Source organism: Sycon ciliatum, chromosome 11 (genome assembly GCF_964019385.1).
Source record: "Sycon ciliatum chromosome 11, ocSycCili1.1, whole genome shotgun sequence".
Taxonomy (NCBI): Eukaryota; Metazoa; Porifera; class Calcarea; order Leucosolenida; family Sycettidae; genus Sycon; species Sycon ciliatum.
The window spans coordinates 14,498,688-14,523,836 of record NC_088653.1 but is presented as its reverse complement, the minus strand read 5'-3'; the positions used below and the strand labels follow the sequence as shown (position 1 = coordinate 14,523,836).

General features: G+C 46.2%; 1 protein-coding gene across 1 annotated transcript; it reads left to right on the top strand.

Annotated features, from left to right (window-relative positions):
* Nucleotides 1-4,077: 4,077 nt before the first annotated feature.
* On the top strand, nucleotides 4,078-6,555 carry LOC135827768 (uncharacterized). The gene is made up of 3 exons (XM_065340215.1): nucleotides 4,078-4,628; nucleotides 4,822-4,884; nucleotides 5,055-6,555. Exons 1-3 carry the CDS (start codon nucleotides 4,209-4,211, stop codon nucleotides 6,147-6,149), a joined length of 1,578 nt encoding a protein of 525 aa, XP_065196287.1. The 5' UTR covers nucleotides 4,078-4,208; the 3' UTR covers nucleotides 6,150-6,555.
* Nucleotides 6,556-25,149: the final 18,594 nt, after the last annotated feature.

Here is a 25,149-nt window from a genome sequence, read left to right as displayed (position 1 = left end):
GATTGCTGCGCGGCATTGTGTACATCCCTGGTGTCCTGTCCTGCTGCACTCGCATCTCCTGTCCGCCGGCTTGTGCGGCGTGTCGCTCGAGGTTCAAGGGATTGCTTGCATCGGCGGAGGCATCAGCAAGTGATTGACTGTCGTGCATGTCGATGGCAGTGTTGCTGGGTGTAGCGCTCACGCCCTCCCTGTAGGAAAACTTCAGCTCCTCTTCCCTGACCGACTGCGCGCTGTAATCGCTGGTGGTGGACGGGGACTTTGCCACCTGCTTTGACGTCGGCGTGCTAAGCTCGTTGACCAGGTCGTCAAGGTCCTGCTGGATGTGGGAGGCGTCCTCTGGCAAGTGTACAGGCAAGTCTCCCATGTCGATGTGCGCCACGTCCTTCGTGTGTGCCTTGCGTACGCTGGACCGGTCGGAGATCGGTGCCGCCTTCTCCTCGAAACGCTTTTCCTTCGCCTTCTGAGCCTTGTCCTTGTTCTGCGCCGCCTGCTCGATCTCATTCACCCAGTCCCAGTTTCTGCAGGTGACAGGGAACACATTCGAAAAGGGAGAGACAAACAAAACAGACAGGAATATCACGAGTCGTACCAAGGCAATGTTTTCAATTAGCACATCTCTGTGAACGCACCACTCACAATTTAGTAGTCAAGCGTCTAAATCGGTGTTTCAATGGAATGTCTAACGGACGGAAGTCTAGCCCCAGCACCCCATGGCATGATAAGGCTATGCCTATGGATTAGTTTGTGCCCCCACCACACACACACACACGGAGAAGCAAGCAGGCCCAAACACCCCAAACAAACAAACAAACAAACAAGAACACAGTCACACACACGCACGCACACACACACACACACACACACGCACACACACACACAAACACACACACACACACACACACACACACACACACACACACACACAAGGATCCCCCACACACAAACAAACACAAATACACACCCACCAACACCCACACATTTTTACTTCGTCGCTGGCAAAACTAGTCACTTGGAACATATGAGCGCTCACATAATCACGTGTGCACCCACAAAATGCTGCAATCCCAGCAACTCGAGTTATTCACTGCCCCAGAAGCTAGCAATAATATAAATGATAATGAAATTTCATGAAATGAATATATCTAAATGACGATACAAGAATAGTAAGAACAATAGCACAAACTTGGGAAATTGTTTTGCACAGGTAATAAAAACTATACAGGTGAGAAATGATAGTAAATTCAGCAAGTACATTGTGACAATGGACATGCATGTTCAAGTGTGTGTGAATGCGAATTCACTGGAATAGAGGCTATTGGGTCAGTGTTGTTCGTTCTGCAAGTAGTTTCTAGCAGTTGAAAGTTCTAGAAGCAGTCTACATTCGCATTCGTGATCCAAATCTTTGTTAACAAAAAGAAAACGTCACTGCACTCACACTATTCCAGCAAATTCACACTCACACACACTTGCACATGCATGGCCATTGTCACACTGCACTCGCTGAGTTTACCATCATTTCTCACCTGTATAGTTTTATTACCTGTGCAAACAACTTTCCCAGGTTTGTGCTATTTTTCTTACTATTCTTGTATCCTCGTTGCTTCAGTCCAAGTGTATAAATCCTACTGTAGTATCATCATTCTCTTTAGTCACGAATTCCATTGATAATTGTGACAAGAAAACGTTCTGGAATTCACTATTCGTCCCCATGGTTGTGATATGAGTGCGCACTTAGTTATATTCATTGCATGATGTAATTTCCTTCATCTTTCTGTGAGAACCGGACCTATGGGACGGTGAGAAGGCCATCATGCCTGTGCAATTGGTTCATTGCACTATTAATTCCGGCGCCACCTTCGTACCGTAGCCCTCCGGGCAACACAGCGACTTGGTGCTTTGCGTAAGGCTTTCCACCTCCTAGACGTGCCCGGTCGCATCCAAGCCTACAATGCTTTTGTGCGCCCAGTGATGGAGTACTGCCCTATTGTCTGGATGGGAGCGGCCCCATCCCATCTTGCAAGACTCGACCGTGTGCAAGCCCGGGCTATCCGTGCCATCGCCCCAATGTGTTGGCTGCCAAGTCTTGCTCTTCGTCGGATGGTTGCAGCACTTTGCCTCCTGTACAAGATGCATTGTCCGGATGCGCATCCCCTTCTACAGAGGATGCTGCCACCCCAGCAGCCCCAACACCGAACAGTCCACTCCACCCGTAGTACATTCCAGAGATGTAATGCTCACGCACACCAACTGGCCAATGAACTTCCAGTCCGTTCCCGCAACAACCTGTGTCGAGCCTACCCTCACGCAGTTGTCCCCGTCTGGAACCAGCTGCCCGCCGGAGTCTTCTCTGGTCCTTTCTGCACCAAGAACTTGCAACACTTCAAAGTTGCAGCCAACCGCTATTTGAAGACCAACGACTGGTCGTGGGCACATGACCATCTCTGATCATCAGCATCATATCTGCCTCACCCCATGACTTCCAAATTCCGCTCCACATACTATTCCCACTAACGTCTGTTCTTCTTTTCTCTCCTTCTCCTCCTAGCACTGTCTGTCTTATCATTCCCCTCCTTCTAATGTACTGTCTCTCCTCCTAACATTTCGTATCATGTACCTGTCACTCCTTTCATTTTTCTTCTTTTTTTTGGTGCGTTTTATGTCCCCATGACGTCGAGACCTCGGGTCGGCTGAGGGCAAAAAGCCTCACCATCACTATGCTCCCACTATGCAATTTTTTGTCCTTGCCTGTGAGCTGTGATCATTGTAAAAAAAAAAAAAAATTAAGATTATTGTCTCCACGTCGCCTTTTTACAAATTTTTGAAATTCCATGAAAATTTAATGTTTACGCAGCCCCACCAAGTCTTTGCCAACGCAACAAAATGAAATAAACCTCTCCAAATCCCTCCAATTAAGTCAAATGCGTCCAAATAGTCCAAGACGCCCTCAGGGCATCTTCCGGGAATTGTAAATCCTTTTTTTACTAAGGCCACAGCTTCCAATCATGACACGAAAAGCAACTGTGCAGTATCCGCTAGGTACAGGCTTCTGTTACGGGCAAACAGAATACAATTGACAGTGGCATGGCGAATGATTAGAACACAACACCAAAAAATGAAAACAATTGTATGTGTGAAAAAACGCGAAAAAAACGCGAAAAAAAAAACAAAAACAAAAAACACCAAAAAAACAGGAAAATACAAGGGCACTGTCCTGCCCACCATCGTCTCCAAAACCTCACAGCCGGCCCTCCGAGATTGCCAGTGCAGCATCCTGTGAGCATAACAATCACTATGACTGCTGTGGTTTGCGGAGTGAAAGCCGCACTGGAGTATGATAGGCCATTCACAATACGTGAATAGGTGTCACCAGTATTCTCGATGTGAGTATGCAACTGTGCGACTGTGCGACAGGGACATTCACACCAGCTTGATAAATTTTGAAACCAGGCGCGGGTGTGCGTTTTCACCGCGGCTGACCAAGTTGTCTTGGAGATAAAAATGGCGCATGCCCGAGCATGGGCTAGTCGGTTGACAAAAGGAATTCACCGACGACTTTTGTAGACGATGGGCCTTGTACAGCTCTCGTTCCTTCTTTCTTGAGCAAGTCGACATTGTTGTGTACTTCTTTCATGGAGAAGCGTTCCACGAGGCCGACTGCTTCCATGCGATTCTTCAGCAGGCGTGTAGCCTTTTGCTCCTTCGCAGTTCTAGTCATCACGAGTTTATCAGTCTATTTCAGCATGTCGCAACACATTTCGATGATTGTACGCTCAGATTCGGGACTGAAATTTTGGTTGGACATGGTCATCGGTCGACAGGAAAACAGAAAAAAAACACAACCGCTTGTTGACTAACATTGGTGCCAAAACGTTCGCAACCGAGAGAACGGACAGCCACGGTGTAGAGGCCGCAGGACAGTTTGTAGGCTCACGTTTTCAAGCCTCCCGCAAAACCATGGTTTCCATGGCCGGATGCTGAGAAACCATGAAAACATGACTTCTGCACTGTATTGTGTAAGGCCTATAAGCCACACTGGAGTATAAGCCACACTGGATTATAAGCCACACTTGAGTATAGACCTTATGCAATACACGTCACAGGCTGCAATCTCCATAGTAACGGTGCCCCGCTGAGCTCATCATGAGGGACTGAGTGGCAAAAAACTAAATTTTTGAACTTGAGAAGCAGCTGCTGATCTGATTATAATTATGAGGGAGGAGGCATTTTTTGTTTCGTTGTGGAAGAGTCCTTCCTTCTGCAGTTTTGCTAGTGCGATGGTCAAAAGTTGTTGTGCTGTTGGCTGCAGTAACCGGTCTAAGGTTGGTTCGGTTGTCAGTTTCTACCGCTTTCCGGCAGACCCTGTGAAACGGAAGAAGTGGACTGTAGCTGTTCGTCGTGACAAGTGGTCACCAAATCAAAACACTTGGCTGTGCTCTGCACATTTTGTTGGTGGAAAGAAGAGTGATGACCCTCTCTCTCCAGATTATTTGCCGTCAGTTTTTTCATTTGTACAGAGTCCTGTGAAACGGAAACAGAAGGAGCAACTAGAAGCGTACGAGCGGAGATCGAAACGTGTACGGTCAGGCCCGGTGTTCGATACCGGTGCAGATACGCCTCCACCGAGCGTGGTGAGTTCGTACTACACTGTATACTAATGCAACTGCAAGTCTGTTTGCCGACAAGGCTGTCGAGATTCAAATCTGTATCCTCACGATGGCCTGTACTACTGTGGCCAATAAGAGAGTAGAGTGATTATTAGGAGGTTGTTGTTTCAAATCTTTATTCTCACGATGGCCTGTGTGTACTGTTGTTGTTTGGTAGATTGCTGACAATATTGTGGAGATCCCTGTGGAGAGCAGCGATGATACTCCTCCACCGAGCGTGGTGAGTACTAATGCAACTGCAAATTTGCCGACAAGGCTGTCGAAATTCAAATCTTTATCCTCACGATGGCCTGTACTGTGGCTAATAAGAGATAATAGAATGAGATTTACATCACATGGAGGGCTTGGAATGCTTGAGTTATTTTTGTTGTTATTGTTGTTGTTTTGTAGATTGCTGACAAACCTGTGGAGATCCCTGTGGAGAGCAGCGATAGGACCGACTCAGCTAGTCCAGACACCGGTGGTAAATGCTGTCATCACGAGTCAGAATTCGATAATTTGAAATGTGAGAACTTGCTGCTGAGAGAGGAGGTGAAGAAATTAAGGGCCCAAAACTCAACTCTCCGTGGTGGAGCAGCACTTTCTGAGAACGATCTGATATGTAATGATGACAAGGTGAAGCTCTACACCGGATTGCCAACGTACGCTGTGCTCATCACTGTTTTTGAGTTTGTTTCCAGCGACGTTGAGCGCCACCACCGCTCGGCAACCTCATTGTTCACGCAGTTCTTGATGACGTTAATGAAGCTCCGCCTGAACTTAAATGATTCTGACCTTGGGTATCGTTTTGGTGTGGCCCAGAGTACCGTGTCGAGGTATGTGCTGAAGTGGGTGAACATTATGTATGTGCGTATGAAGCCACTTGTAAGATGGCCAGATCCGGGAGATCTAGGCAAGACAATGCCGCCAGAGTTCGCCAAGAATTTCAAGAAGTGTGTGTGCATCATCGACTGCTTCGAAGTATTCTGCCAGCGTCCCTCTGATCTGATGGTGAGAGGGCAGTCATACTCGCATTATAAATCGCACAACACGATCAAGTTCCTCATTGCCATTACACCGCAAGGTGTAATATCGTTCATATCACAAGCCTGGGGTGGGAGGACATCGGATAAGCACATCACCGAGAATTGTGGCTTTCTGGAGAAACTCCTCCCGGGTGACCAGGTACTGGCAGATAGGGGCTTTACTGTACAAGACAGCGTAGGTCTGTACTGTGCTGAGCTTGTGATCCCACCATTCACGAGAGGGAAGAGCCAGTTGTCTCGAATTGAAATTGACAAAGCGAGACAGCTCTCCCGAGTCCGGATTCATGTTGAGCGTGTGATTGGTGTGCTACGCAACAAGTATACACTGTTGCAATCCACATTGCCGATCAACCTCCTCATGCGTGACAGCGGTGATCCAAACATTGCTGTCATTGACAAGATTGCCACTGTGTGCTGCGCGTTGTGCAATTGCTGTGAGTCAGTTGTGCCTTTGGCTTAGCAGGGATGTATCCTTAGCTCTGAGACAAAGCCAGAGCTGGATAGCTGGATGTGTATAGTAGTGCTTGCTCCATCTCCGGACAGCTAGCTGTTTCGACCCCGTGAGGGCTCATCATACTAACCTTTTTGCATCAAACTTCATGTCAAAGTCCTTCATAAAATCCCCATCTCTCTCTCTCTCTCTCTTTCTAATTTTGCATGCTTCACCCTTCACTTCCTTTCTTGGTCTTTTAGTGATGGCTTGGACAATTCACTTGTCCAGGCGATAAGGCAGTCTCTCTCTCTCTCTCTCTCTCTGCCTCTCTCTTATCTTTGCATGCTTTACCCTGACTCACATGTACTATTTCTTTCCTTTATTGGTCATGCAGTGATAGCTTGGACAATTCATTCGTCCAGGCAATAATGCAGCCTCTCTCTCGCTCTCTTTGAGAATGCGTGAGTATGCGGTAGAGTACGCATATGAGACCAGAAGTGTGCACGTGCGTACATGCCAGAAGTGGGTGCTGTAACGGAACGCGACTTCAACTGCACAACGACCCAACCCCAACCAGGCACAACCACAGCCAATCCAGGGGAATACAGGGATACAGATAATAATTATAGCATTACCAAAATTAATTATAGTATAACGAACGTTGCAGTCCAAGAGAAATCTGAAGAAGATCGAAAGGAACTCGCCAACTACTACCTCGAGCCCGGAACATTTGCATCTCCGGAACTAACTCAGGTCCACGTGCTCATGCACGAGGTCACAGGAAACATGCATAAGACAGTTGGACAAAGCAGCAAGTACTATGGCTGTACTAAAGAAATAAAGACGTCATTATGTAGAACCAGCAGCAGAATGATCCGCACATAGCACGTACAGTAGCATACAGCTCGCAAGCATCAGCATGACTCATGAGTCAGACACACAGCTAAGCATGCACACGCTAACTCTTGATGCAAGACACAAAGGCCAAGGGAACAAGCACCAATGCAATACAACAGAAACATGTAAGCACACCAACATGGTGAAGATAGCTAACCCAATGCTAAATAAATAACATTGTCATAAAGCCATAGCTCCAGTTCAGTGCACAGCACCATAAATAAGTACATCACAATGTGATATGAAAATAACTCTCAGTGTTACCCCGGCTCGGCATGAGCAATATTATTCAAGATGCAGGGTTAACGTTCTTGGGTGCTTTCTTGGCATCCTTCTCGGCCTTCCTTGTTTTGCGGCAAGTGGGGCAGTACCATTTGCGCTTCGGTATTCCCTTCATCCGCAAGCAGACGACATGGAATGTCTTGACAGGGCACTCAACACTAGCACACGTCACCGTCTCTGAATCTTTCACTTGGTTGCAGAAGCAATGCCCAGTCTGAGGCACGTGCTGGCCTGCATGTTCACTTGATGCTGCATGTCCTGCGGCGATTTCAAAGCCTTTGCTGAAGAACTTGCCAACTAACTCTGGCAGCACAGCCAGTTTGAAAAAGTCAGAGACTTTAGAAATGGCACCAGAAATGAAATCAGTATCCGGCAAGATGCGAGAAATGACAAGATCCGTATGAGAATACACAATGAAATCGCAATACGCAGCTTGGCACAGAAACATTTGAGCCTGCACTTGATAATAGTATGCATGATCTTTCTTCAAAAAGAAAGAACCATCAGCATTTCGACCAAGGCAGAAGCCCACTTCTCGGTTGCATCGTCGAAGGAACTGTCACAGCAGCTGTAGGGACACTTAACCTCCACTACACCGTTGCCACAGCAAGCACAAGACACAACACCATCTGGGCTGGCACCAAGGTAAGGATAGTCGCTACGGACCACAAGACCACTGTCACAAAGCTGAAATGCCTTATGCTTCTTGATCACATTTAACTTGTAGGCATCCCTGGCAATTTGCTCATGTTCACATCCCCTCGTTGTTGCTTTGGATGTAAACTTCATACTCTGTGGGTAGCAAATTGCCTTCACCAGTGATACAGAAGGTTGATGGGCGTCACTGTGGGAAGCGGCTTTAAACTTTGAGGCAGTGATGCGACCCGCACGGCACATAAACCACAAGTCTGACTTTGCTTGCTCGCGCGTTGCTCGTTTCATTGCCATGCACTCATCTTGTGTCACAGAAATTGTCGAGAACACTGCATCACATCGGTCAAGCAAGTCACTGTAATTGGCTGAGACCATCGACTCCTCATACAAGTTGGACAGTGGTGCAGGAATATCAGATGGTAGCTTTGAAACATATGCATCTGCGTAACTTGGCACGATGGACAGCAGGGCTGGCATTGCCACCTCGGACAATTTGCTGTAAAATCCATCCAGTTCTGACGTTGTTGGTGCACTGGCCGAAATAACAGGAGGAGATGTTGGGCTGGGTAAAGCAGCAGACGACTTGGATGTCTTTGACTTCTTGCTGGGGGAGGTGAAATCCATATAAGCTATTCTCTTGTAGTCAACTGACTTTATGGACGGTGGCAACCACACACATCCCTTTGATGTGCAGGCGTTGTCAGACACAAATTTAGTGTGCGATTCCAAGGCAAACAATAAAGCAGCGATGTGGGCGCATGCTTCACCCAGCCCCGCTTTGCAGGTGCAGTGGGCGCAAATAATAGTGCCATTGTGTTCTGCAGCTATCCACGGTGTGAGAGGGTCGCTGCTGACTGACTGGGAGTGTCTCACCTTTGCTTTCACAACTCTCTTTTCATGATCCGATGTCGCCTCGTACGCACTCACATCTCCCAGCCACCCTGCCACCAAGAACTTGTTACCGTCGAGACTTTTATATGCCTTCAGTTCTTCCTTCGTTACCGGGCTAGGGGCTGTAATTAAGTAATTGAACAAGTCCGGATATTCGACTAGAGGCAGCAAGTCTGACAAATGATCGCCTTGATGGCCACTGATGCAGTACGGGTCTTTCGCTCCCTTCGCGATCAAATTTAGCTTTTCGTCGTACCTTTTCTTTGCAGCCTCATCCAACTTCTTGTACTCTGATGAAAACTCCACTACCTCGCTTTGCTCGCCATACATTACTACTGTAACTGCTGCCTTCTTCTTCTCGTCTCGAATCTCTTCCGCCCAAACTCAGTGGTTTGACCGTTTGTACTTTCAAACTCAAAACTCTCAGCTGCTCTCTTTTGCCACTCAGTGACTCTGCAGCCCCCTTGGCCGCGCGATCCGTGACGTCATTGGATATGGTCTATAAGCCACACTGGAGTATAAGCCACACTGGAGTATAAGCCACACTGGAGTATAAGCCACACTGGAGTATAAGCCACACTGGAGTATAAGTCACACTGGAGTATAAGCCACACTGGAGTATAAGCCGCACTGGAGTACAAGTCACACTGGAGTATAAGCCACACTGGAGTATAAGCCACAATGGAGTATAAGCCACACTGGAGTATAAGCCACACTGGAGTATAAGCCATACTGGAGTATAAGCTGCACTGGAGTATATGCCACACTGGAGTATAAGCCACACTGGAGTATAATCCACACTGGAGTATAAGCCACACTGGAGTATAAGCCGCACTGGAGTATAAGCCACACTGGTGTATAAGCCACACTGGAGTACAAGCCACACTGGAGTATAAGCCGCACTGGTGTATAAGTCACACTGGAGTATAAGCCGCACTGGAGTATAAGCCACACTGCAGTATAAGCCACACTGGAGAATAAGCCACGCTTGAGTATAAGCCACATTGGAGTATAAGCTGCACTGGAGTATAAGCTGCACTGGAGTATAAGTCGCACTGGAGTATAAGCCGTACTGGAGTATAAGCCACACTGGAGTATAAGCCGCACTGGAGTATAAGTCGCACTGGAGCATAAGTCGCACTGGAGTATAAGCCACACTGGAGTATAAGCTGCTGGCTAATTTTGTTTGCTTGTGGTAGTTAGAGCGTGTGGGTGTGCTGTGGCTAAAGTATGTAAAGTAGATTCCTGCCAGAGCGCCCCGTCTCCCCCATGCCCCCCTCCCTGATTTCTTGTCAGGGAAGTGATTGACTGTATCCTCGTATGACTCTGTGATGCCGTACTGTGCTGCAGTCGCCTGCTCGACCCCGTTGGAAATGTACGCACCAGTACCCACCCTCTTGACCAGAGATCGCACAAATCCTGAGTTTTGATGGGTCTGTGTGACACCTGGCTCTTGACATTTGGCTGGCGCACGAGGTGCACAAACAGTTTTCGTAGGGTGACTACTTTTTCATGTAGTACGGAATGCGGTAAGTAGGACTCACCCATCCGCCCCTCCCCACCTGGACCTACTCGAAGGGTGGCAGAGGTAGGGGCGCGCAGGCGGGATTTACGGTAACAACACACGGAACGGAGATCATTATGGCTGATTTATGCCCTAGTGCGTGGACCGAGGTCGTGCACCGTAGCCCAAGAGCCCGAAGCCCGTGGGCTATGGTGCATGACCGAGGGCTACGCACTAGGGCATACAATCAGCCATAATGCACGACGCACCATGTGTTTATTATAGTTAGTACATGCCACGTGCCTAGTTGTAGACAGATAAGGTAAACATGGTCAGGGGAGGAGCAGAGTGCCAATCAGCTGTCATATGAATGAAGGGTCGAGCAAGATCGGAAGGAGCTTTCTTCGTGGAATAATATAATTCTTTGTGTCAGATTTACTTGCAGCTCCATGAATATGCCTTTGCAGTTTTGAGATAGTGTTTCCAATTGGGCGATACGGACATTGGCTGACTCGCTATGGTTTTAGAGTTGCCGTTGAACGAAAACAGCCTTGACCAAGTGGCACTAGTAATTAGACTACCTTTGAGAGTACATTGTAAGTGCTGGCAAACACCTCGCCAGCGCAGCTCATGTAGCGTCTACACACACATTGTTTTGTTTTGGTTTTTGTTGTCATTGTGCATTTCCCCATCTTCCATAGGTATTTGCAATGTGATACAGAGAATAAAATTTAATAACAAAACAAAAAAACACACACACACCTACAAACTAAGTCTCACACTTTCCTGAATTACTGAGAAGATTTCTGCGTATGCAGATCACTCTACTTCAGTATTTGCGTGCATGAAACAAAAAACAAACTCACGCGGGTTCTTTGGCACGCCTGCGTCGCACCATGAAGCCGGCAAAGGCCAGGACCATGCATCCAGCCACGCCCAGCGGGGACAAGAGAAGAGCGAGGCTCAGCGTTCTGCCATCATCCTCGTCATCTCGATTACCGGATTTTTCAAGTTTTTTCGGTGATTTGGTTGTAGTCGGAGAAACGCGTGCGACAGTAGAATGTTCTCCTCTGCCACTCTCGTCAGGCGATGCCTCAGTCTTTTCATCAGGATGAGAGGCACCTGGAGCAATGGTCTTAACAATGTGGCCCTTTGCACTACTGTTCGCTGCATTGGGACCATTTCCTTGCGTGGTAGTGTTGGTAGCGATGTACCCAGTAGTATTGCCGGATCTGCTATACGTAGAAAGCAAACCTCTTTGCGTGGTGGCGTTGGGAGCAGGGTATCCAGTGTTGCCGGAGCTGTTTTGTTGAGGAGCCGAATCTTTTCCCTGCGTGGCATTAGTGCCAATTTGATTGTTTTCTGTATTACCTTGACCGTGAACTGATCCAGACGGACCTTGCACTTGCGTGGCAGGGCTGCTAGTAGCGCTATCTGGAGTTCTGAGTGTGGTTGCTGCTGTGCTGCTGGTTGAAGTAGTTGTTGAAGAGGTGGTTGGGGTGGTGGTTGGTATGGTCAGTGGGGTGGTGGTGGGGGTGGTGGTTGGGCTGGTTGTCGGAATGGTTGTTGTAGGTGCTGTAATGAACAGAGAGAACACCAGACCGGGAAGCAGATTTGTTGTCCATCGAGTGTCTGCACTGCACTAGCACAAATCATCTACCAGCACACACCTACTTGGTCCACCTTATCAATATTGTCGCTTATCTGTAAGTTTTGTTTTTATGTCACCAATGCTCACTTGCCGGCCCATTTCATCCCAATTTCGGTTAGTAAATTAGTTTATTTCTAACTGACAGGTCTAGTTAGATTTCATTCGGAGTTCGAGATGGACGGGAGGGTGATTTTGTTTGACGCCACGCCGCATCAAAATAGATTATCTTGTCACTCTGCGCGGGCAATAGCAGTTTGACGCGCAAGGCTACTCGGAATTAGTTCCATTTTGCAAAACGCCCGAGATCGGGCATTGCTCGTCAAGCTGAGGTCGCAGTTGCCTCATCTCAAGCTCAATGCTCCGAGTATCCAGCGCACTGTGGAGATTTACAAGTACCGTACGCGTTGTCGTCATTCAAAATACAATCTTGCAAAGAACGACGACTGATTTGAACCACACAGGTAGTCTTGCTGCCGACCCGACGTCCTACAGAGATGGCGACCGTAACGATCGACTTCCCTTTACAAAAATATCCAGGCAGCGGGGAGGAATAGAGATGAGCTTGCGAAAGGGAGAGAGTCAATCTTGAGAAAGCATATTTGTGACCAGCGCCGAGAGAAGTGACGCGCAGGACAAAGGATTATGAACCCTTGTTTGAACAATAAATTCCTCATGCCTAGATGTCATTCTATACCCTATCTTCCATCGCACCAATTGTTATCACCTCAAGTGCAAGCATTGTTGTCCAACATATTGATGACGCGGACCAAGTGCCCCCCCCCCCCCACCCCCTTCTCTCACCTGTTACACCGAACCAGACCTAAAAGATCAAGGCCATAACTGCAAGGATTGGCATGAGCAGGCTCAAACAGTCTCTCGGCCGAACTTCGATCCATCGGCGAGAAGAAGCGGTTGCGTGATGAATTGCGCTTGCTAGACCTCCTTGTTCTCCCAATTCAAGCGGCCTAAACCGCTTTTTGAACTGTGCCAAAGGTGATGTGCGGTGTGGTGAATGAGTGAGTGGGTGAGTGAGTTGACGGAGTGTACGCCCCAGGAGTCCCTCGTACTGTTACTTGCTAAGCCATGCTGTCTGCCTAACTCACATCTGGGTATTAGGGCGCGTTTGAATTGTCTTCATCAACCGTTCAGATAAAATTTAGAAAGAGTTTAGTTGAAGTGTCCCATTAGAACGGTTTTTATCATTTTTAGAGTTTTTCAGTGGAATTGTCATGGCGATGATGACGTCCGATCAGATCGACCATCTCCACACACTACGTGACGCAGCTATTCCAAACTCTTCGAAACTAATCCACCTCTTCCATCGGGAGAGGTTGTAGAGTTTCGAGGAGTTTCGAGGAGCTTCGTTTTTCTGAAGAGGCCAATAAGGCCACCTCTTCAGAAAAGCGAAGCTCCTCGAAAAGTCAAAGAGTGACAATTCAAATGCGCCCTTAGTATCACCAGACCGGTGGATTCTCCCCCCCCCCCTCTCCCCCCCCCCTCCCCCCTGAACAAGCATGCGGGTTATTTATTGCGTAAGGTCGCACTCGATACTCGCTAACACCGAGAACAAAGCAACCTGGAATCTGTGGCCCTATCAGGGGCTATCTGGCAATATCGATAATTTTCACAAAATGAAGTTAGGACCATCCGCCACCCACCCACCCACCCACCCACCGAACGAAAAATTGATTGACTTGACAGCAAGAACGCCTTGGTATCTCACATATCGATATTATTGAAAACGAAACTCCCCTCAACCAACCCATAAACGAAATTTTTCTCTTCGTGTAAAAGATCGATGATTACGGACGGACCCTTTATTTTGCTGCTTTATTAAAATTATTTCCCAAAGAAGTGAAAGGTAGCACAAATCCAACAACATTTTGCAATTCTAGAAGTTGTGGAGGGGGGGGGGGGGGGGGCAGGGAGAAACTCTTTCCTTCTGTGAAAACCATTGGTATTGCCAGATAACCCATAGAGATGGTCTTTAAAACTCAAGATGGTCTTTCAAACTCAAGATGGCGTTTAAAACATCCTTGGCTTAATTTCAGTGTATTCCCATGCATTGTTCTTTTGCCTTTGTACGCGTGCTGTGGTATTATTATTATTATTATTATTATTATTATTATTATTATTATTATTATTATTTAAAGAGTCGGCGTGGAGAAAGCAATTTTATTAGTGCAATTAGGAGTATAATCGATGCAGACATGGCCAGACAACAACGAGTTCATGGAATTTTTTAAGGATTTTTATGTTATTCAAAATCGATTTTCGTGTTCCGCTCATCAGTGAATAGTATCGGAACTGAGGGTACTGTGTACAACAATAGAACATTTTATAACAGCATAATTAATTAAAAGTGTGAACAACAAAGGAAGTGCTACAGCATTACATAATAGGTGTCAAACATAGTGCTAACGTATATAACTGAGTGCAGCCACAAAGCAAGAGGTGATACAGTGCAACATGACACAACATTTACATCTGATAACCAGCTACGAGAACAACTTTAGCGCGACTACATGCTTCTTTTGTTTACAAAGAACAGGATTATGCACACGAATACATACAGCTTCCAGAACCTTCAACTGCTTAACATAACTTGCACGGCACAAAACAGAAAAGTGAGAATCATCGTACACAACAAGACAATCTGGACGTGATAACAAGTGACAAAATACAGCTGACTTTTTGCTCACGTCGCTCTCTTCCGTCTCATCCCGCTCCTTTCCTTCGACCTCCTCCGCCTTATCCTCGTCCTCCGTCTCATCTTCATCATCATCGTCCTCATCACCACCATCATCATCATCAGTCACTTCCTCATCATCCGTTTGATGCTCAGTCTCACTGCACTCCTTATCAGGCTCCAACATGGCTCCATCATCTCCACCAGCATCACAAGTCGTTTGACCGCTGCTCCGCGTCACCGTTGCTGGGTTCTCTGCTACTGCACACCCATTTCCACTGTCCATTTTGCGTGGACCAAGTCCATTCCGTGCATAAATTTCAAGTGAATAGTTTGCTGTGCTTCTTCTGGGTCTATGGGTGAGGATATTGGTTTCATTTTGGTTTGTCGATGATCTCCCTCTCTGTCCAGACACAGTCGGCACCGTGGATCCCAGCACCGGGGGGACCACCGTCTCGGTAGTCACCAAAGGTAAAGGGGGTGGCTCAGGCGGAGGCAAGGGCAACTGCCGAGGTGAAGGTTCAGTGTGTCTCGGTGGCCCCTCCTCCATTCCAGGACGATGATGTTGTGCTAGAGTAGGCTCCGCTGCCGTTTGCAGTGGGTCGAATTTGAACAAAATACTGAAGCAAGAATCTAATAACAAAGATACATTCACAGGTCCTCGGAAGTGTCCTATCTACTTATGCCTGCCTTGGAAAGGCAACGCGTCTGTCAGCATGTCCAGAGCTATCAAGACCCTAGTCAATAAAACATACTTTGCTGCCCACTTCATCCCCGTGTTCACCACGGTACGTGCGTTCATGGTGAGGAAGGATGTCCTACCTCCCCAGCTTTCAAGCCATTTGGTTTATCTCTTTGAGTGCCGGAATTGTGCTGCCCGGTACGTTGGTAGGACTCTTCAACACCTGAACGCACGTATCAGACAACATGTGCCGTTGCACTTATTACCACCAGCAGCCAGAGCAAAGAGGCCAAAGCGTGGTAGACCGTGTAAGAACCCAGTTAGCTCAGTAGACAAACACGCTGTGCCGACAGCGCCGCCTGTTCCCGTGCCACCACCGGCCCCACCACCTGGGGTGCCGTGGGTGGCTGGGGCTGGGGTGGGTTTGCCATCATTGACCTGGCCACCACTTCTCGACCCACTGCAAACGGCAGCGGAGCCTACTCTAGCACAACATCATCGTCCTGGAATGGAGGAGGGGCCACCGAGACACACTGAACCTTCACCTCGGCAGTTGCCCTTGCCTCCGCCTGAGCCACCCCCTTTACCTTTGGTGACTACCGAGACGGTGGTCCCCCCGGTGCTGGGATCCACGGTGCCGACTGTGTCTGGACAGAGAGGGAGATCATCGACAAACCAAAATGAAACCAATATCCTCACCCATAGACCCAGAAGAAGCACAGCAAACTATTCACTTGAAATTTATGCACGGAATGGACTTGGTCCACGCAAAATGGACAGTGGAAATGGGTGTGCAGTAGCAGAGAACCCAGCAACGGTGACGCGGAGCAGCGGTCAAACGACTTGTGATGCTGGTGGAGATGATGGAGCCATGTTGGAGCCTGATAAGGAGTGCAGTGAGACTGAGCATCAAACGGATGATGAGGAAGTGACTGATGATGATGATGGTGGTGATGAGGACGATGATGATGAAGATGAGACGGAGGACGAGGATAAGGCGGAGGAGGTCGAAGGAAAGGAGCGGGATGAGACGGAAGAGAGCGACGTGAGCAAAAAGTCAGCTGTATTTTGTCACTTGTTATCACGTCCAGATTGTCTTGTTGTGTACGATGATTCTCACTTTTCTGTTTTGTGCCGTGCAAGTTATGTTAAGCAGTTGAAGGTTCTGGAAGCTGTATGTATTCGTGTGCATAATCCTGTTCTTTGTAAACAAAAGAAGCATGTAGTCGCGCTAAAGTTGTTCTCGTAGCTGGTTATCAGATGTAAATGTTGTGTCATGTTGCACTGTATCACCTCTTGCTTTGTGGCTGCACTCAGTTATATACGTTAGCACTATGTTTGACACCTATTATGTAATGCTGTAGCACTTCCTTTGTTGTTCACACTTTTAATTAATTATGCTGTTATAAAATGTTCTATTGTTGTACACAGTACCCTCAGTTCCGATACTATTCACTGATGAGCGGAACACGAAAATCGATTTTGAATAACATAAAAATCCTTAAAAAATTCCATGAACTCGTTGTTGTCTGGCCATGTCTGCATCGATTATACTCCTAATTGCATTATTATTATTATTATTATTATTATTATTATTATTTTAATATGGCAATAAGTAGGACGAGCTGAAGCGACATGTGGACTACTTTATTAACAATGTAAGCGATGGAGACGATGCAAGAAACAGCCTAAAGGGTAAGGAAAAATACATGTAAGAAGAAAAAGGCAATGGAAAAAAAGATGATTCGAACAAGTTTTCGTACAACACTCTTCAGGAATCACCGTTGAACTTCGAATGCCGACATTGTGCTAGTCGGTATGTTGGTAGGACTGTTCAGCACCTGAACGCACGTATCAAACAACACACTCCACTTCACATCCTTCCACCCAGTGCGCAATCTGAGAGGCCCAAACGCGGGAGGCCTAGGAAAAACCCATCACCTAGACGGCAGGATAGTTCCCTGCCGCTGTCTGCCGCTCCCCCTCTGACATCTGTGTTGGACGGGCTGGAGCTTGGCAGCTCTTTGGAGGTGCGTGCGGAACCGCCACTGGTGCAGCCCTCGGGTGTGCCTAAGTCTGTGCCTCTGGGTGCTTTGCATGGGGCTGTGCCTCGAGTGGTGACAGCACCTCTGCCTCCCCCTTACCCTCCTCCTTCGAGGTCTGTGTTGGTGGGGAGCACCCGCGGCGGTCGATTTGTCCCACCGGAACCAGAGCTGGATTCAACAGAAAGACCTACAACCATGGCTGCAACAACAACACCAGCTTCACATCCAACAACAACACCAGGTTCACATCCAACAACAACAACAACTAATCCACAAAACAAAGCAGCAAATGACAGACCACGGAGATCTACAGCAGATTACAACCGGACCTATGAATTCACGGTAAAAATACAAAGGAAACAATCGGAAAGGACGACGACTGACGTGAAGGCAACGGCATTCAGGGTTGGCGTGGGTGGTGAAGATGAGACGCAGGACGATGCAAGTGAGGAGGAGAGTCAAACCGCGGTGGATGACGGAGCAGGTTCTGATTCGGACAGTGAGGGAGAAGGTGAGCTGAGTGAGGGTGAGAGTGAGTGTGAGGGTGTGCGCGTGAGTCGAGATTGTGTGCGTCCGTCTCGTAATAACAAGTCTTCAGTATACAATCATTTGGTTTCTAGTACTGACTGTTGTCGTACTTATTCTGATTCCTGTTTTTCTGTTTTGTGCCGTGCTCGTCATGGTTATCTTTTGCAGTTACAAGTTTTGGAAGCTGTTTGTCAGCGCATTCATAAGCCGAATTTGTGTGTCCAGAAAGATAGTGTTATTACCCTAAAATTGTTCAAATAATGTTCTGTTGTGTAGTGTGGCAACGTTGTTGCCACTTGTGCCTAAATGTGTTTTGTCACCTTCTTGTATAATTATTGTTATTATTATCATTCGTTCTCACTTTTGTTTTGTTGTTGTTGCTGATACACACCTGTCACGCTTAGTTCTTACTTGTATACCCTTGTTTGCTGCACACTTTTGTGAGAAATCGCACCTCGATATTCCAGTGCTGTTATTGTATCGTGTCACCCTACCTTGATTGCTATATTATTTCCTTTGTTCTCATTTTGTTCTTTAGTACAACGGTGATTCCTGAAGAGTGTTGTACGAAAACTTGTTCGAATCATCTTTTTTTCCATTGCCTTTTTCTTCTTACATGTATTTTTCCTTACCCTTTAGGCTGTTTCTTGCATCGTCTCCATCGCTTACATTGTTAATAAAGTAGTCCACATGTCGCTTCAGCTCGTCCTACTTATTGCCATATTAAAATTATTGTCTCCTCGTCGAATTTTTAAATTATTATTATTATTATCATTATTATTAACTGGTTTGAGGGAAAGAGACAAACGGGAAAAGTCTGAAGAAAAAATTGACTGTCACCACCAGGACTCGAACCAGGGACCCTCGCTTGTAGGCAGCGATGCTCTAACCACTGAGCTATGGTGTAGTCGTCATCCCAGCAGAGGCCGTTCAACATTTTCTTCAGACTTCGTAACTCACACTTCCTGTGAATCCACACAGGCGGGCGGGACGCAGCCCTCACTGTAACCCACACACTTCACGTACAAACTAGCACGCGGGGAGCCCCAAGTCATAACATATTAACTGGTTTGAGGGAAAGAGACAAACGGGAAAAGTCTGAAGAAAAAATTGACTGTCACCACCAGGACTCGAACCAGGGACCCTCGCTTGTAGGCAGCGATGCTCTAACCACTGAGCTATGGTGTAGTCGTCATCCCAGCAGAGGCCGTTCAACATTTTCTTCAGACTTCGTAACTCACACTTCCTGTGAATCCACACAGGCGGGCGGGACGCAGCCCTCACTGTAACCCACACACTTCACGTACAAACTAGCACGCGGGGAGCCCCAAGTCATAACATATTAACTGGTTTGAGGGAAAGAGACAAACGGGAAAAGTCTGAAGAAAAAATTGACTGTCACCACCAGGACTCGAACCAGGGACCCTCGCTTGTAGGCAGCGATGCTCTAACCACTGAGCTATGGTGTAGTCATTATTATTATTATTATGACGACTTTTATTCACTCCTTTATTATTATGAATGTATATTAATCATTGATTCAGCATGGTTACTCTTCAGTCACGGCTTTCCACTGATGATTGTGACAAGAAAATCGATTTTGGTAAACCTTCATGACTTTGTTGTAGTGTGGCGATGACAGCAGAATTTGTTCTCTTTATAGCTATTATTTATTATTATTATTATTATTCAAACAGTAGTTTGGAGGCGGTGGGAAAAACGGTTTCGTAATACGTATTCGCATGCAACGACGCAAATCCACACAATTCAGTAGACACTTCTTTCTATCAAACGTTTTCTTTCCCTTCTCTTCAGGATAGTACAGGGAATGTTGGAAATTAGAAAAACACATAACTATATAGAGAATGAAAGAAAGAAAAAGTCAACACTTCAACATAGGTGTTAAAAATGATTAAAGTGTTAAAAACTCAAAAACAAACAGCTGCAAGTTGTAGACAAACACGTTGAACACATCAGGGAACACTTCGTCACTACTAACAAAACTTATTAATAACAAACCAATCACGCAGGATCCGAAACCATTTGGACCGGACAGGTGCCCCGTGGTACTACGCTTACCCTGGGTGGGTGCTGGTTCTGCGCGCGTCGAGAAGGAGGTGCGCAACATTGTCTGTTCGTCTTACCCGTGCGTGAAATTGTATTTAGTATTTGGAACGACGCGTGCGTTCGGTGTGAAGAAGGACGTTCTACCTACCCTTAGTAGAAGCAACCTTATCTATTTTTTTCAGTGCCGAGAATGTGAAGATCGGTACGTAGGTAGAACCCTTCAACACCTGGGCGCACGCATCCGTCAACATGTGCCGTTAGGTCTTGTCCCTGTTGACGCTCGTGGTACTCGTCCTCGTCGTGGCCGTCCTCCAAAATGTGCTGTGCAGTCCGATACTGGAACGCCTTTGTCTGCGTCCAGTGTAGATGTACGCATGCGCGCCTCCGCCTCGACGGGCGGGGAGCTTGGCCCATCTCAGACAAGCGTGAGGAAGCGAGGGAGACCGTCTCGAAAACCACCCAATGTGACACTGGAGCTCATAGACACCGGAAGAGTTACCAGAAGCAAGGTGAAGAGACGGAGTACTGGGGATCTGAATACGTCGATAATGGAAGTGACAACAACGATCAACAAGAGGAAACGAGGAAGACCAAGAAGTGACACGAAAACGGCCATGAAATCAACAAAAACGGACATGAAATCAACGGACGTTGGAGGTGTGGACCGGAGCAACCAACCAAACAAGCCTAACGGAAGAGAACAACGGCAGGCGTCGAAGGTGACAGAGCTAAGTGATCGGACATCGTCCATCAAGCGTCATTTGTCGGGCAGTGCTAGTTGTCGTAAGTTGTATAGTGATGATATCTTTTCGATTTTGACTCGTGGAAGGTCTAAGTTACATCTTGCTGTGTTAGAAGCTCTGTATATTCGTAAACTAGATCCAGAACTATGTGTACAGAAGGAGAATGTGTTATCGTTGCAGTTGTTTGGTGTCACACCTCGTGAAAGTGTGACAAGTGTTCCCTGATGTGTTCAACGTGTTTGTCTACAACTTGCAGCTGTTTGTTTTCGAGTTTTTAACACTTTAATCATTTTTAACACCTATGTTGAAGTGTTGACTTTTTCTTTCTTTCATTCTCTATATAGTTATGTGTTTTTCTAATTTCCAACATTCCCTGTACTATCCTGAAGAGAAGGGAAAGAAAACGTTTGATAGAAAGAAGTGTCTACTGAATTGTGTGGATTTGCGTCGTTGCATGCGAATACGTATTACGAAACCATTATTATTATTATTATATTTTTTAAAATGGCAATAAATAAGATAAATTGTGCACTCATAACAACAGCAAAAATGAAGAAAGTCAAGTTCCATAACTTTCTCACGTACACTATATTCACACATTGCAAAGGTGCAAACTTCGCTTTTTGTACTTGTTAGCTGCTGTATTTCTACCTGAAACCATATTAGCTACATGTATATAAGTGTGTGTTTTAGTTATTACATTTTTATGTGACGGCGTTCCACTGATGACAGTCACAAGAAAACGTTATGGAACTTGACTTTCTTCATTTTTGCTGTTGTTATGAGTGCACAATTTATCTTATTTATTGCCATTTTACGACTATTGTCTCCTCGTCGATTGATTATATTTTTTGTTCATCATTTTTTCCATATCACATTTTTTCTTTCTTCCATGTTCTTCACTGCCTTCGTATCCACTCGTTTTTTGAATACAATAAAAGCCTTTGTGAAATGTCGGTTCAGCTCGTTCTGTTGATCGCAATTCTAAAATTATTATTATTATTATTTTTTGCGGAGTCTGAAGAAAATGTTGAACGGCCTCTGCTGGGAAGACGACTACACCATAGCTCAGTGGTTAGAGCATCGCTGGCTACAGGCGAGGGTCCCTGGTTCGAGTCCTGGTGGTGACAGTCAATTTTTTCTTCAGACTATTCCCGTTTGTCTCTTTCCCTCAAACCAGTTAATATTATTATTATTATTATTATTATTATATGGGGCTCCCCGCGTGCTAGTTTGTAAGTGAAGTGTGTGGGTACAGTGAGGGCTGCGTCCCACCCGCCTGTGTGGATTCACAGGAAGTGTGAGTTACGAAGTCTGAAGAAAACGTTGAACGGTCTCTGCTTGGATGACGACTACACCATAGCTCAGTGGTTAGAGCATCGCTGGCTACAAGCGAGGGTCCCTGGTTCGAGTCCTGGTGGTGACAGTCAATTTTTTCTTCAGACTTTCCCGTTTGTCTCTTTCCCTCAAAACCAGTTAATATTATTATTATTATTATTATTTGTAAGAAATGGTTTGCTCCCCACACCGGAGCTCGCGCTATTCCGCCGACTTTACTTGACACTTGACTGACTCACGACTTCGATGGTTCGATGGACTTCTCGTGTGCTCTGGATGGCAGTCGTGAGTCAGTCAAGTGTCAAGTAAATTCGGCGGAATAGCACGAGCTCCGGTGTGGGGAGCTAACCATTTCTTACAAATCATCGCCGAAGTCGCAACCACTACTTCGTATTATTATTATTATTATTATTTGAAACTCGGGTATTGAGCCAATAATAAAAGTAGAAAGGAAAAGGACATATGGAAACGAGTTAAGAGTAACTCTCCACCACTGTAACTAGATACTATATACAGTCAGAAAGTGCAACAACAAGGCACAAAACTGACAGAGTACTGAGAAATTCGACGTCCTGACACCTAGCTTCAACACATCTCCGTAGCGCTAACCGACAGCCTTCCAACTTGGAAGGTTCAAGGTTATGGAAAGACCAAAGAGGGGAAGGCAAGCGCAACGAAAACGAGCACAAGCTACAGTCCCAACGGAACAAAGAATGTCGATTGTCACTGGACGATGACGAGACCAGTAGGCGATTTGACAAAGCGGTCTAACTACAATTCGAAGCAGCAAAGCAGCACACCACCCAACTTGGGTGGGTCAAAAATATCAAAGATAAGTTAAGAAGGGGGCAGCTTTGCGAGAACGAATTGTACAAGCCGAAATCTAAACTCCCACAGTACTCCTCATGCATGACATTGTGATGGACTAGTTGACTACAAAACAAGTTGTTTCACACGACGTACGTTTCGCCGTATGGTTCGTGACGGCTCATCAGGTGTGCAATTTGAAACTCGGGTATTGAGCCAATAATAAAAGTAGAAAGGAAAAGGACATATGGAAACGAGTTAAGAGTAACTCTCCACCACTGTAACTAGATACTATATACAGTCAGAAAGTGCAAGAACTAGGCACAAAACTGACAGAGTACTGAGACATTCGACGTCCTGACACCTAGCTTCAACACATCTCCGTAGCGCTAACCGACAGCCTTCCAACTTGGAAGGTTCAAGGTTATGGAAAGACCAAAGAGGGGAAGGCAAGCGCAACGAAAACGAGCACAAGCTACAGTCCCAACGGAACAAAGAATGTCGATTGTCACTGGACGATGACGAGACCAGTAGGCGATTTGACAAAGCGGTCTAACTACAATTCGAAGCAGCAAAGCAGCACACCACCCAACTTGGGTGGGTCAAAAATATCAAAGATAAGTTAAAAGAAGGGGGCAGCTTTGCGAGAACGAATTGTACAAGCCGAAATCTAAACTCCTACAGTACTCCTCGCTTTGTCAAATCGCCTACTGGTCTCGTCATCGTCCAGTGACAATCGACATTCTTTGTTCCGTTGGGACTGTAGCTTGTGCTCGTTTTCGTTGCGCTTGCCTTCCCCTCTTTGGTCTTTCCATAACCTTGAACCTTCCAAGTTGGAAGGCTGTCGGTTAGCGCTACGGAGATGTGTTGAAGCTAGGTGTCAGGACGTCGAATGTCTCAGTACTCTGTCAGTTTTGTGCCTAGTTGTTGCACTTTCTGACTGTATATAGTATCTAGTTACAGTGGTGGAGAGTTACTCTTTACTCGTTTCCATATGTCCTTTTCCTTTCTACTATTATTATTTTTATTATTATTGTTACTTGAAGTATTAGTACTAGACTGTACCAAATGACTGTATGGTAGGGTTGGTTGGTGCAATGGTTTGGATGGGGTAACAAGGAAGCAAAAAGGAAGTAGGAAAATATTATATTCAATGGTTTGATGGGAAGATGCAAACGGGAAAAGTCTGATGAAAAATTGATTGTCACCACAAAGCGTATACAAAGCGTTTGCTCATGAAAACTGTGGACCACTTACGGAATTCACACACAACGTATAAGTGGGCATTCACATTCTTTACCATGCCCAGGGGTCCCGTTTCCGAATCCCTTGTGCGGTAAGCATACGTTCCGGGAGATGCTGTGTCAAGCCAGGCGACAGGATAGCGATCACCATATCCAGCATGGAGCAGTTCTGATGTACAGCCTTCGATGTATGCTTTTCGAGTAAGTAGTTTGCCCCCCTGACCGTGGCAAACTGCCTTGGCCGTTGTATAACTGAAGAACTTGCCGCGTGTCCGTTTGAGTACTGACGAAGTCTCAGGGCAGAATTGGTGACCGGTCAGTGTAGCATCTGAACATATACAAAAACAAATGAAATCATTTACTATACTCGGATGGTGAGCAAAATTAAATTTTGGTGAAAAAGGAGAGGGACAAAAACGATACGAGTCATGACTACCTGTCCACCAACGTAACCAGATCTTATACAGTCAACGAGTGCGGCGATTTACTACTATTATTTTGCTTAAAAATTTATTAAATCGCCAACTAACAGTTTTTCAAAACTAACTGCATGTAGTGGCTCTTGATGGACGCCACTTACACAAGTTAGCCGACGTTCGGTTTTTTCTTTGGTGACGAATTTTATTCAGTTTAGGTGAGACCAAAATTAAATCGAGATTCCCGGGTCGGACCCATGTGAAATTGGTGCGGCCGGGCACATTATTTACTTTGTATTTATTCCTATGTATGTATGCACGACATGTAATGCTGAACATTTTTTCCAGTATTTCCCAGTATTTCTTACTTTTACATTCAATTTTTTTTACAGACAACAGGTTCTCAGTATGCGGTTTACCCTTTCAATTTATCTGTATTTTGGCTAACGATAACGATGGACCTGGTCTGTACATCAGGGAATCGTACAAGCCCGAGTTTGTGTGACTCCACGTCACAGATCTACTCACACGATATCACGATCAGTACGTACTGTACATGCATATTAACTGTTAAAAACCCAGCTTTTGC

Coding starts and splice junctions, on each gene's coding strand:
- LOC135827768 (XM_065340215.1), top strand. CDS start 4,209: ATGAGGGAGGAGGCATTTTTTGTTTCGTTGTGGAAGAGTCCTTCCTTC. Junction 4,629..4,821: donor ATACGCCTCCACCGAGCGTG/GTGAGTTCGTAC, acceptor GTTGTTTGGTAG/ATTGCTGACAATATTGTGGA. Junction 4,885..5,054: donor ATACTCCTCCACCGAGCGTG/GTGAGTACTAAT, acceptor GTTGTTTTGTAG/ATTGCTGACAAACCTGTGGA.